The sequence below is a fragment of the Hakea prostrata genome, chromosome 10 (genome assembly GCF_041222555.1).
Source record: "Hakea prostrata isolate BN-2017 chromosome 10, UWA_Hpros_2, whole genome shotgun sequence".
NCBI lineage: Eukaryota > Viridiplantae > Streptophyta > Magnoliopsida > Proteales > Proteaceae > Hakea > Hakea prostrata.
Window position 1 is genome coordinate 5522749 of NC_142609.1, and position 14319 is coordinate 5537067.

Here is a 14319-nt window from a genome sequence, read left to right on the forward strand (position 1 = left end):
ATGTCATCAAAATTCCATCCATATGAATATCACAATCTCGACTCTCAAGAGTTGAATAATAAAATCATACATCCATTAGAAGTTCTATGTAAGTCAAACTCATAAGTTCATAAGACAAGCATAAAGTGATTGATCTTCCTTTGGTGTTGTAGATGTGCTAAGAATAGTTGCAAGTGAAAATTCAACTAAAATCCACCAAAATCTGGGAAAAATTAGGAGTTCTAGCGAGATCTAGCGAGATGTGGGATTCTTGCCCTTGATCTCGTCTCGCTTTCTTATGAAAATGAGATATCTCGCGAGATCTCGTACCATACTTTATACCCAACCGCAGACTTCCTTGGAACCCTTGATACACCCAATATCGCTTTGTTTCGTTCCATCTTGATAGTGGGATATCCTATTATCAAATAAACCATCCCATCTGAAGAACTATTAGGGCCATGTCTTACTCAAATCCTGCCCATTTAGATAACCATCTTTATTTATTATTATCCATCCCATCTAGACTTGATAACTATTTGCTGGTTCAAAGAATATTATCTTGGGCAAACTCTTAATTTTAGGGAATCCATTCAAGACCCTAACCCTAAAATTGGGTTTCTGTCCCTAGGGTTAGGCAAGGGTTTTAGTTAGATTCGGCAAGGCTGAGTCTAGGGTTTTTTATTTTCAAGCTTGAAACCTTGCTATTTTACTGATTACAGATCTGAATTTTCAAGTTAGGGTTTGGGGATTGTAGGGTTTTATGAGAATTTGGGTTTTAAAACTTCTAGGGTTAGGGTTTCCTAACAAGTTGCGGAAATTCTAGGGTTTTAGGTGTAGGGAGGGGCTGGAATTTAGTATCGAAGGTAGGGGACTGAGACTAGGCTCTGATTCCAAAAGGGAAGGGGTTTAGGTCAAGGGAATGGGGTTCTACTTGTTGGAATTCTGGTTTTTAGTTTTCTGAAATTCCAGAAGTTCCACAAGCGGGAAAAGAAGAGAAGGAAAGAAGGGTAGGCTAGATGGTAGTTTAGGGTTGGGGTCCTTGGGGAAGCGTAGGAGATTACGGTTTAGGATGGGGGAGGGTTTCTATGTCTGCCACAGTGTGTTGGGAGGGTTGGGGATGACCAACGATGGAGGGGGAGGGGCTAGGATTCCAGAACCAGGGGTTTGGGGAAACTGCAGCCTGGGGGAGGGGGGGGGGCAGAGGGAGGGAAAGGGGCTGGGTTAGGGGAGGTGAGGGGAAGATGGTCCCTGCGAATGAATTGGGGATGCTGTCACAGTCCCCATCTATGGAACCCGTGACTCCTATTGATTGCCTGCAATATTCAATCAATTTTATTAATCAATTCAACTTGCTGATTACAATCTCAGGGGGCTTATTTATAGCCCTTTGAAGGAAATCTTACTTGGATCTAATTGACTAAGACTTTTAACTTACACATGAGACCTTCATATCTCACTCTAGAGGAATCCAACTGGATTTCTGAGAGTAGATATGGGATCCTTGCAAGAAATAGGATAACTCTAGGGGACTCCTTCACAACTTAGGAGTCCTTACCCTAATGAGGACTCTTTAATAGCTCAACAATTATGGACTCAAATTTTAAAACTCAAAATCTCAAATAGATCCAAGGTCCCACATTCATACTGGTCCCAACTAAACCCTAATTTGGACTCAAAATGGAAAGTGTGAAATTGTCAAAATACCCCTGCTGGTATTAGGGGTCTAGGGTTTGGGGAGACAACCGTATGCCCTATTTCACTCCTGAAGCTGGTTTACATCAAAGGCAAGGATCTAGTAGCAAAACCCATTTAGTTGGGAAAAGGCTTGTTGCTTTATTCAGAATTTGAGCTGCACCTTGCAGCCTAATGGCTGAAGAGTTTTGGATCTTTAGGGCTTCCATGGAGGGGGCTGTCAGTCTTCGTAACTTTCTGTATTGTCCTTAACTGTAGAGTCTTTAAGGAGAGGAAGTTTGATGCAAATACCCTAGAAAGAAGTATGGAATTTTTCTATTCAGCCTTCTTTTCCTTGGTTTTTCAGTTGTGTAAAGGAATCGGTTTTTTTCTTCTTCTTTTTTTCCCCCTTTTAGTAGGTAAGCAGGATCATTTGACCGCCTAAGATTTTATTTCTGTTAATTATCTAGTGAACTGAGACCCTGGTTGTTGTATGTGATTTAAATTGATGGAATAAATTACTTGGGGTAAGAAGGGGTCAGCCTTGGTGAGATGGTCGAGACACAATTGTAGCCTGAGGTCAACGCACCGAAACAGCCTCTCAGCAAGAATTGATGGGTGATGCTGCATAGGAATTTCCTCCAAGACCTTCAGAACCAGGTTTGCCCTATTTTTATTAGTTGTGGTGAGGCTGAGTTGGAAAATTCTTGGGGTAAGTCTGCGTAGGGAAATTGACCCCCCCCTCTTCCCCCTGGGGTAACTCCGCTTAAGTGGAAGCCTTCGGCTCCAGGTCGGTCTGTTAGTTTACCCATCAAGGTTGCATCTTCAATTCACTGGGATAACCAAGTATATGGCTGAAATATCGTTATCTGATTTGGGCAATGTTCTGGACCTTCTCTATTTATAAACTTTGGCAAACAGACATTATTGTCATTATAGGGAACCTCTCACATGTGGGATAAGGAGTCCTATTCAATTGGCTTTGTCCAAAATAGAAACTACTAGTTTGGAAACCCTCTGGAAACTAGGAAAACAGGAACCACTGCACACAATCAAACATAACATGCAGAATGCTCTACCCAAATGTAGTATTGCTGATGTAGCCTCAAGTGAATGAGCCAATAAATCAGATATTTAGATGATCAGCAGACAAACTAGGGCTTACAAAAACTACGGCTAGGTTGCAAGGTTGTTTAGGGCTTTGGCATTTCTAGGATGGGTGAATAGGATTTGAATTAGGGTTATAGGTCTAGGGTTTTGAAAGAAAAAAAACTTAAACTGTATTTTCAGTTTCAGATTCAAGTTTCTAGGTTTTAGGTTTTGGAGTTTAGGGCAGCGAAGGAATTAGAGCTTTGAATAGGGTTCAGGAATTTTGGGCAGCAAACGAATTAGGGTTTGGAATAGGGTTTTGGGAATTTTGGGCAGCAAAGGAATGAGGACTTACACTAGGGGTTGGTTGGTCCGATGGGGCTGAAATTGGGATGGAAGGTCACTAGGGTTGGGGGAATGAGGTTCTTAAGTTTGGGACAGATCTAACACTTATATTGGTGTAGATCTGACCTTGAATTTTGGGTCTCTAGAAAATTCCAAAATTTAAAAAAACTTCCAAGTAAAAAGAAAAGGGAAAGGAAAAAAAAAAAAAGCAGTGTAAGATGGCAGAAGGTGAATGGGATGAACTGAACGGTTACTTACCAATATGGAGGGGCTGGGATGGAGAAAGTGAAGACAGGCCAGCATGCCAAAGGAAAATTCCTTTGATCTAAAACCCTTGATGCTCACACCTTGTTCTCTCCTTGCAACAAAACTCTCAATAATTTTACTCATTAAATCTGTGTTTGTTACAAGCATATGCTGTCTATTTATAGCCTTTATTAGTGACTCCTAAGCATAGAAAAAAAATTCGAGGGAAACTCAAGTTTCGACTAAGTGAAAATGGGAAACCTAGGATTTCGAGGAACCTTAGGACTTTTTTGTGCAAGTTTCGACATGAAGTTTCGACGGGTTTTAGGGAGTATTTTAGGGTGGGACTCTGCATTTAAGCTAATTAGAGTATAAAGAACACATTGGCTATATTTTGCTAAAAGAGTCAATATAGATGTGTCATTTAATGTACATAACATCAATGTGGAGTTTTTCGATAAGTACACTATAAACTTATCTACTTAAGTACATAATATTCAATATATAATTTATAACTTCAAAACATAAAATACAAAGTAACTAGCAATAAAAGGAAAGTACAACTCAGTTCCAAGAAGAGTGCCTTGATGGATCCATCTTGTGAGCCGAGTAGTACTATGCATGTAACATCCTCTCCTCCAACCAACGAACATAGACATCCCATGACATTTTATGCCTATGTTTGTCAAGGTAATCGATATATATAACTTTATAAGTCTAGTCATCAATATGCTTAAGATAACTAGTCTGAGGGAATACGTAATTTGGATAGGGAAGTCCTGAAGGGGTATTTGGGGAAACATGAAAGAAAGAAAAAAATTGAAAATATGCGAAAGCTACGAAACTTGCAGGAAAAAGTCCTAGGTTTCCACGAAATTTCCCATGTTTCCCACGAAATTTGGGATTTTTTTTTCTTTCTCATGAACCAGCTGGTCTAGCTAGGTTGAACCAGGTTTCGACAAGTTTCGAGGTTTCAACAATTTCGACCAAATTTCGACGGTTTCGATCGAAACTTGGGATTTGTTTTCGGTCTCCTAGTTTTTCATTTCGAGGTTCCCAAAATGGGAAATTTCGGAGGAAATTTCATGAGTTTCGAGGGAATTTTGTTCTTTTCTCCTAAGAGGACTTAACATTTAAAAAAATAAAAAATAAGATAAAATAAAATAGGACTTCTATCATAAATAGGACTCTTACTTTTCTCAACCTAGACTGACTCAAATAATAATTTAAAAAAGATGTAGATTCCTAACAAACTCCCAATTTTTATTATGCCCAGCTGGTTTCAAGGTAGGTCTGTCAAAATGACCAAAATATCCCTGGTATCTCTATGCTCTAATGCTGCTCGGCAGTAAGCTGGACTGCTGGACCTGCATTAATTGCAAAATTGGTCTGAAGTTTTGAAATTTCTCGTTCTAAGTTGCTATATTTCAGTCAAAAGTTAACTGAAACTTACCTAATGTTGATAGAGTGTGAACAAAGTTTGCATTGCCATCATAAAGCTTTTACATTATCTCTTGAAACAAGATATTCTATTTAGGGGATTGCCTATTCTGTAATCTCTTCTATAATACAAAAATATTAGATTTATAAAAGAAAATTTTTTTTTTATTTAGTTCAGATTAAATGTTGTGGATCTCAAAAACCAAAAACTAGAACCGGTTTATCTAGAAAAGAGTATATTCGCTTCTCCGTTATATAATTGATGTGTACTTGTACACTTTATTAGATTATTTTTCATGTAGTTATTCTCTGTAAGCATGTTATTCCACATTTTATCTTCTTTTTCATTACAGTCCTTGAACTGAAGAATTCACTTTTTGATATCTTTCAGCTTATGATGCTCAAGTTGCTGGTCTTTATTACAGTATAAATCACACAGATACCGGGTTTCAGGTTATTCATTTTTCTTCTCAAAGGAGAATAAATTATCCATGCATTGATGTGAATATATTTATTGAGGGTAGAATGCCGACTTCTGGCTAACTCTTTTTTTTTTTTGGTTCCATTTCTTCTGATGAGGTTTGAGGTATAATGGGAATTATAATTCTGACAAATTTTTTTTTTTGAAGATCTGCTTTCAAGTTTTGTTGATGGGAGACTTCTGATTTGATGGATCCTACTTTTGTTGATTATATAATGCTAATGTCTCTCTACAAGGCAGTGCTTGTGTAATAGAAGTGAAGCTGTTTTTCTTGTCACTGAATCAAAGAAAAATATTATTAAGAGCAAACCGTGAACATATCCAAGAAAAGGAATCCCCCAGTGGGAAGAAAGGAAGAAGCTGGTTGATAGGGTGAAAGGAATACTGATCTTTCAGACACATTTATGAGATGCTAAAAATATTAGAGCACAAGTAACCGCCGATTAATTACTCGCAAGTCCTTGACCATTTGTATCAATACATTGATATCACTGATGCAGCTTAGAACAAATTTTTTTTTTTGGGGTGGGGGTGGAACAAAAATATATGACCAAATTGTTGCACAGAGCCAATAAAAGAATAGATATAATGTTTTGCATCACAGACATGGTTTGAGAATTTGCTAGATTTCAGCAAGATTTCTTGTTTTTTCAACTAGTGAGAGAAGAAGAAAAATTTACCAAATCCCTTCGAGATCTTGCTCATATCAATTGACCATGGTTGTAGCCTAAGGTCAAGTCATCAAAACAGCCTCACAGCAAAACATTCTGGGGTAGACTACATAAGAAAATTGTCCCCAGACTTTGCTTGTGCACTCTGGGTTCACCGCCCATAGTTTCATGTGAACTTTGTTCCATGGTTCGACGTCTCGTGATATCTCCCCAAGATCTTAGTCAAGATCTCAATATTTTGCAAAATCTAGTCGAGTTCCTTTGCGAAACGCAAAGAATTCCCATCTTTGCCGAGATCTTGGTTCGAGTCTTCCGTTAAAATATGAGGTCTCTTATCTCATCTCTTCTCAACCCTTTGGACCTCTTTTCTTCCCCATGTTGTAACCTATGAGTCCATTTAGCCCCTTTTTTTGTTGGAGAACTGCCAGATCTTCCCTACATTGCATCAACACACTACTTAGCAATTCAACATCAAGTGATTTTGAAGCCATTCTTTAAGGATGGTGAGTTCTCTCCCCAATTTCATGTTTTTTCAAACAATATGGTTTTCGTTAGGTGAATGAGTGTGGATTAGATGTATGTTGAGTATCTTTGTCTGATCTACAATTTCATGGAACAAAAATTATTTATCTGCTATTGATTTACTTTTTTGAATTTTTAAAATATATTATATATATTCTAAGAAATTAAAATAAAAAAATGAAAAATAAGGTTCAATAGATACTTGATTGGGTATTATTTGGATGCGACCAAGTTACAAAATTTCGGGTTTCGCTACCTAGCGAAACCACCGAAAGCTCGAAATTTTGGTGGAAGTTTAACCCCCCCCCCAATTTCGTGGAGTATTTAAGGTCATTTTGGGTAGTTTTTTGTGTCTAGCCTAATTTGAGGCCAATAAACACACTTGGAGTGTTATTTTGGCCTAAAAGCTAACCTGAAGTGTTCTTCTTGTTCAGTACATGCCCGGTTGTATGCAGGCAAAATTGGAACTCTGGAATATGAATTTAAACAAATGCAAATATGCAAATGATGTAAGAAAACATAGCTATCTTTATTAAATTTCAAGAAAGAAGTGAATTATTAAAATTCATTATACAACTAGTCAAGTGTACAAGTATAATCATATCAATGCCAAGTATTGTGCCTAGGTGGATCCATCTCCTTCGATGCTCCATCACAGCATATGTCATCCTCTCCCACCAACCAATGTACATACACTACCCATATCTCTCCCTGTTGATGTCCATTTAAATAGTCCTAAACTGCAGCTTTGTAGTGGTTGTCATCCACCACCTCGAGAATTCCTGTCTGAGGGAACTAAGAATAGGACCAAGGAATCTGCTCTTGTGGCTGTGGTGGTGCTGCTGGTGCCTGTGCATATGGTGGTACTATACACCACCAAGTATGGAATCCGCAAATAATTATGGCCCTGAGAGACTACGCTCGCATTATCCATCAACTATGCCCATAGTACGAACTATCAACATCATGTCCATGAGCAGCTAGGACACTATAAGGACCATAAGCCCAATAAGTAGATGTGGAGGCTAAGGACTCATCCAAGCTTATGGATCCCATCACTCACACCAAGTTGCGTGCCGAATTTACCAGATTTAGGAAAGAATCGTACAATCTGTGCTTTCGAGTATCATCACCATAACCAGGTCTATGTTGCTTCCCCTGGCCATTCCCCTTTTGGTTGTAAGTCATAGTATGACCACGATGCCCCTCACCACCGTGATCCTGAACCTAGGTGGCATGTGTGAAGTGAGACTCTCTAATGAATTTCTTGGAGGGGGGCAGCTGTATCTTTGGCAATGGAACAAGTAAATGCTTTTGAAGTCCTCCACCACTATGACCATCATCATCATCCCCATCACCTCCAGCCTCATGATCCTCATCATCACTACCACTATCATCATCACCAATCAATAAAATGCCTCTAACTCGGACTAGGAGCGTGTCATCTGGATCGTTGTTGTGCATGCTAGGTGTCGTAATCCAATCCTCATCCACAATACCAATGCCTCTTGTGCATGTGGTTGCCATCCAGAGATGCCATAAAATCATGTACATTTCGAGCAAGCTCTAGGTCAAGCCTTCCTCAAGGCTAGTCCAACACTGGCTTGTCCATCAATCACTTAGTGAGGGGATCCTGATCCTCTGCATCAAACTTAAAGATATCATCGAGGACAATTTCCAACCATTTACCGTCAGCCTGTTCCCTAGCATGTTGTATCTTCAACTTCATGTTGTAACTGCAAAACACTAGATCAGGCGTTGGCTCCCCGACATGTGCCTCCTCTTGGAGTGGATCGTGCTAAATGCACTCCAGCTCCTCTTGTGCCCAGAGGCAAAGCAAGTCTGGGAGAGGATTTTGATCGCCAGTCTCCCAAGATTTGTTGCCCTTTTACCATAAAGAACCCACTACTCAGCTGCATTATCATAAAAACATTAATTTAATAGTTTAATACTTAACATATAATCCACTTAGTTGTAAGATATGTGCATTTAATCTGGATCCATGTTTTCTTGTCCCCTAATAGTAGCATCTCACTGAAGGACCCAAATGAGTCCCTAAATAGCTTTATCTACAATCATTTGTAATGATGGTTAGTTAAATTCTTTTAAAAAATCAAATGCAAGTTCTATGTCTGAAATCCTTGCTATAGGACCTCGTTGTCACAAAATTATAGGACCATCAAGTCCAGCCCCAACTTTGTAATCACCTACATAACGGAATTGAGCAGGGCTATCTCCAACCCCAATTGTTTGCTATAGTGATATTTGGGGTTGAGATAGTAGGATGCATAGTTGACTAACTGACAGTTTGAGTTAGGATTGAATGAATTACCAATACCTACAAGCCAACAACCCACGATAATTTCTTACCAGCCTGATGGAGCAGATGCATAATATAATCGGTCCGTCATTTATCATCAATCCTCAAGTTGCCTTGGTAGCCTTTGGGGTTTGCTTTTTGTATGGCAACCTTCATATGCTTAATGGTTGCATACAGGTGGGGCATAATGGGCCCCCTCAAGAGGAGTCCACCATATGCAAGGCCTTAATGATGGGCTCCAAGATAGACAACACAACCCCCACATTTCTCTATAAATCCTTAGATGAGATGGTGCCCTGTGCCTCGCACTTGTCCGGGGTCCCGAATGATAACACACACATTAAGCTAGTATTTAGTACGTAATAGATGATGTAATAATTTGTAAAATGAAATAATGGCTGCACTGTGTGTCCAAAAAAGATCAGACTCAGTTGAATTCATCAACACCTCAGTACCTCACCCGCCTTCTTGAAGCTGGAGCCATTGTCTGTGACATTCTACACTACATTCTTCTTGCCCACCTCATCCACCACATCCTGTAGAAGACCAATGATATATCTGTGGTCTTCTACATTACTGGTAGCATCCTTGGATCTCAAGAATACTGTCCTCCTATTACAATACACCATGAAATTGATGATGGGCTTTCTTGTCTGACTAGTCCATCCATCAGACATAATGGTGCATCCATAAGTATCTAAAGAAGGGTCTCATACCCTTGGTGTATTGTTGTAGCTCCTCCTCCTATGTAACGTAGGTGGTCATCACCTCTTTAGGGGTGGAGCCCTCATTTCTAGGACTTGCCTCAGCAATAGTATCTATCATGTGCTTGTAGTATGGTCCTTGAGCTTTGTTTGCTAAATGGAACTATAAAGCATCCACTTTGCTAGTGCACTTTTAACATTTTTACCATACTCTTCAATGCACTTGTTATCTTGGGCTGCTTGGCCCCCTTCTTCCTAAAAACTTAAAGATCCTTTTCTAGGATCGGGTCCTGACAGCATGGATAATCACCTAGTGCTGGATCTGCTGGAGGAGTGACCCTTTTGACTCTGTAATCTGCTAAACATGCCATCAATACCACCCCTCCCCCTTGGTTGAGATGCTCCAACCCTAGAGGGACCAGCTTAAGCTTGAGCCCTCTCTTGCTTCTGATGGTGTGATGCCCTACTATCTGCCATCGCCTGCCATAACTCCCTCTCCTCCAGCTCTCTGCCCACATCAGCGGGTTCAACATCCTCATCAGAATCCAAATCAACCCTGTGTGTTGAAGGTCCCGACACTGCTTCATCAAGTGTTTTATCCACTCTCATCTTCTCTTCTTTCTTCTTCCCCTTCCCTCTCTCTATCTCCATAATTGCCTTCACTACCTTTACATTGGCCTCAGTGCATGTGGCCACATTCTTCGAACTCCCGCTTTGTGTGCCTTGAACCTGCTAATGCCACTTGAATTTAACTTCTTTCCACATAAATTACATTGTGTTTCTCTTGTTTCCATCAATGGCCACACAATACTGCCATTCACAGTCAACCCTTCTTATTGGCGGTCTCTATTGTCCAACCTGTGAACCACCTCCCCTTTGATGCCCACCAGAAGATATGATAACTATTGCATCCAAAAGGATTACATAAGTCACTTAATAACACCTAAAATAATTTTCTCTAGACAAAGAAACAACCATGTACAACTAGCAATTTTTTGCCTACCCATATATATATATATATATATAAATTTCAGCTATAAAATAGGCTACCCATACCAAAACTGAAAACTGGGAAAAACCACATGGGCAGCACTTCAAAGACGCATACATAGTTATTCCACAATTTTCTATTGTTCAAAACCTTTTTTCCTTGACTATTTATATTTGCTATAAGCAATAATTTTTGAAAATTAAAATAATTATTCGTTGGGTGGGAAAATATTTTGACTCTGTGAAATCGTAGATCGGCTTATAGAGTCTTACATATATTTATTCTATCACCATACATGTTTTTGAAATTAAAAATAACCGCAAGCGCACGGTATCGTGTAGCTAACGGGTCAATCTCAAGGAGATATGTCACTTTAGAATTAACTTCTTAATGATAATGCGAGAGTGCAATGATTCAAATTTGTTAATTACTTAATTAAACTAAACGAACGGTCTTAATTCATACATCTAATGCTATTGAATTGAGACGAAAAATAAAGCAAACATAACCAATGCATAATTAATAAGGGCAGAAAAAAATGCGAATAATAAATAAATAAAAATAAAAGGGAAGTGATCCGAGTGTCAGCTCTGGATCTAGGGAAGGGGAGTATAATTATAATGACTTTGACCGTTATAATGACTTTGACCGTGGACCCTTTGTCGTAGCTTACAGTCCACCGATCGGGAGAACGGATATTAGAGAAAAAAATTGCAGAAATAAATAATCAAAGCAATAAAGAAGGGAGAACAATAAATAAATGCTGAAAGTAAATCCTAAATTAAGAATATTGAGGGGTAGATAGAAGCGGGAATGGAGGGGGGGAGAGAAGATTATTGAAGAATGTTACTTACTTGCATCTTTGAACTTCAAACAAAAAAAAAGAATTGAACAAACGATTCCAATCTCAACCAATCCTAACAACCAGATCTAGATCTAGAATGATCTGCAATTGCTAGACCCAGAGAAAAACAAATCTTGAAACTTGAAACTTGAACTTGATCTTGAACTTGAAATTGCATTACATTACATAGAAAAATTAAACCTAAACATTCAATCTAGAAATTAGAATCTCACAAAAGCAAGCAAAGAAAACTAGAGAAAGCCTAAATAAACTCAAGAGAAAAGAAAGAATGCTTCAACTAAGCTCTAAAAAACGTTCTCCCTTGATGGAGTATGCTCTCCTTTTATAGAGTTTACATGGGATATGAATCTTGACAGAATTTGAATCGAACTTAGGGTTCCTATCTGACTCAACCAATTAGGGTTTTGACGTACTAATCGGACTGACTTAGAGAGATCAAATGCGCAATTCCACCATTGGATTTGAGGATTAAGAAGTCGTGAAGCTCTCCTCCAAAAATCAGCTCGATCGGACACCGGATGACCGTTCAATAAAGGGCTTGATCGAAATTGAACAGAGACATTCAAAAACGGGATTTTATAAAATCACAAATAGGAAATAAGATATTGAGGTATGCAAGGACTCTTTTCTCCATTTGGACTCTCTCAATAATATCTCTGTAGATTTGATTGATAATTTATAATCTCAGCCGTAGATCAAATATGCCTTCTTTATCTCTTAAATATTTCGGAGTTGGCCCATAACCACATCTCTAGCCCATCATGCTCTAGATCAGGCCCATTTTCGCATTTGAGAATTTGAACGGACCTCTTGACATGTAAAATTGCATGATTCATACCCAAAACTCCAAATATTTGCTTAAATCTTGAAAAGTCCTAAAATCTTCAAAAACAACATAAAACCCAAGGTAGCTTCACTCTAAGTGTGTAAAATGCATGCTTTATGCCCTAAGATTTCACACATAAATGTGCTCATCGCAAGACATATGATGCAAATTTGCTGCATTTTTAGTGTAAGAAAAGACAATTTTTTATGTGTAAAAATAAATAAATAAATTACTTTGCGAAAAAAAAAATCCGATGGCGTAAGTTCGTAGACCAGTCCACGATCAACATACTATAAATTTGTACCCATCTGACAATAGCTTTCATTTTGTGAAAAATAAGTTTGGAGAATAGTGGTTATATCTAAGATGAAGATCTCCAAGAATCGAGCTAAATGCCACTTGATCGATGCGATGCACACGATTGCCGGCAAGAATCAAGCACAGACCACCCCTAGATGTTGAAGATTGATAGAAAAATAGCAATTATCACCAAAACCTTGAAGAGAGAAGCTCTAAAAGGAAGAATGAAATTTCACCCGAATGTGGGTGAAATGTCAACAACATTTGCTTTAAAGGCAATAAATTGGCGATAAAATGGCCTCCTGGCAATATATCGCCCACTGGTCGAAATATCAACTTTTCAGTGATATATCGCCCCTGTTTTGGTGATGTATCCCCAACATTTTGGAATGTCAATTACTCAATTTCGCTCCTGTCTCATGTTGCCATGTACTGACACACCGAAATATCGCCAAGTTGCGGTGATTTTTCATACCATGACTGCACCTCTTGTGAGGAATGCTATTCTTGACAACTTGATGGAGTTTGCTGAACTACGTAAGAGGACCTGCAAGACCTATGGCTGGAGGAGACAATGAAGCTAGTGTTGGTGTTGTGGAGCAGGAGTTGGAGGAGGAGCTGCTAAGTCACTTAGTCATTGATTTCATTTCATCCTTATACTCATGATACTTGTGGCCTTGTAATCTCGTGATGTTGTGATGTCATAATGTGGAATTGTGAAGAATTGAACATGTTTTATGTGGGTTATCACTTAAAACTTTAGTTTTTTCATTTATAGCAATTAATGGTTGTGTTTCATGTTTATAAGTCTGCATGTTCATTCCTTCAACATTTCAATTTTAAAGTTAGGGTCGAGTTGGAACTCATATATACACCCTTTTTTTTCACAAATTTAGGTCACCACTATGTATAGAAGGCCTTAAATAGGCTAAATACCAAGTTTCAGCCCAATCTAACCCTCTCACATATACAATTGTTTTCATTGTAGTGCCACGACTATGTTTAAAAAGCCTAAATAGGCAGGGCAGCAGATCTTAGCCCCAAAGGACCCTTACAAGTCATCGAGTTGGGCCATCAAATCAGGGGGAAATTCCCCAACTCGCCAAGCTCAGTTATTGGCCCATGCATGGTGGGAGATCTCGCGAGATCTTGCCGAGATCTCGCGAGATATCTCGTTTTTTCACCTTGGCGAGATGAGATGGAGGTCGAAATCTGCGAGTTGGGATATCTCGCTCGAGATCTCACCATATCTTGCTATATCTCGCCATATTTCGCCCTGGATCTCGCTGGAACTCTTAATTTTTGCTTTTTTTTTTGTGGATTTTGGCTGAATTTTCACTTGCAACTACTCTTAGCACATCTACAACAAGGACGATCAATCATTCTCTACTTGTCTTATGAATTTATGATTTAATGACTTATATATAACTTCTAATGGTTGTATAATTATTTTATTCTTGAAAATTGAGATTGTGATACTCATATGGATGGAATTTTGATAACATTTAAGTTAGTTGATGCATTTGATATACTTGCTTTTCATTTATATGCTTTAAAGGTTCTATATTACATGTTGTATAAAATTGCATTCCCTAATCCTACTACATTTCGGTTTCACACTATGGGTAGACTTAGAAATCATACATAGGGTTGTTTCTGACAAATCCAAGACCACCAACGTGTTCAAAAAGCCTTAAATAAGTTAAATACGAAGTTTCAACCCAATTGGAACCCTAAAACCCACTGAGATGGGCCACCGAGTTGACGCCAAAAAATTGTATATCTCGACCGAGGTCTCACCGAGATGGTCGAGATCTCTCTTTTTCAAGGTGGCGAGATCTCTCTCGAGAGCGAGATCTTCTACCA

General features: G+C 38.8%; 1 protein-coding gene across 1 annotated transcript in view; it reads left to right on the forward strand.

The window, feature by feature from the left end:
- The window catches only part of LOC149001670 (Insulinase (Peptidase family M16) family protein), a 110576-nt gene that overhangs the window by 84262 nt on the left and 11995 nt on the right, over positions 1 to 14319 (forward strand). Inside the window, exon 18 of the mRNA XM_089136292.1 lies at positions 5165 to 5226. Coding sequence (XP_088992418.1) covers positions 5165 to 5226 — 62 coding nt within the window. The remainder of the gene's footprint in view (positions 1 to 5164; positions 5227 to 14319) is intronic.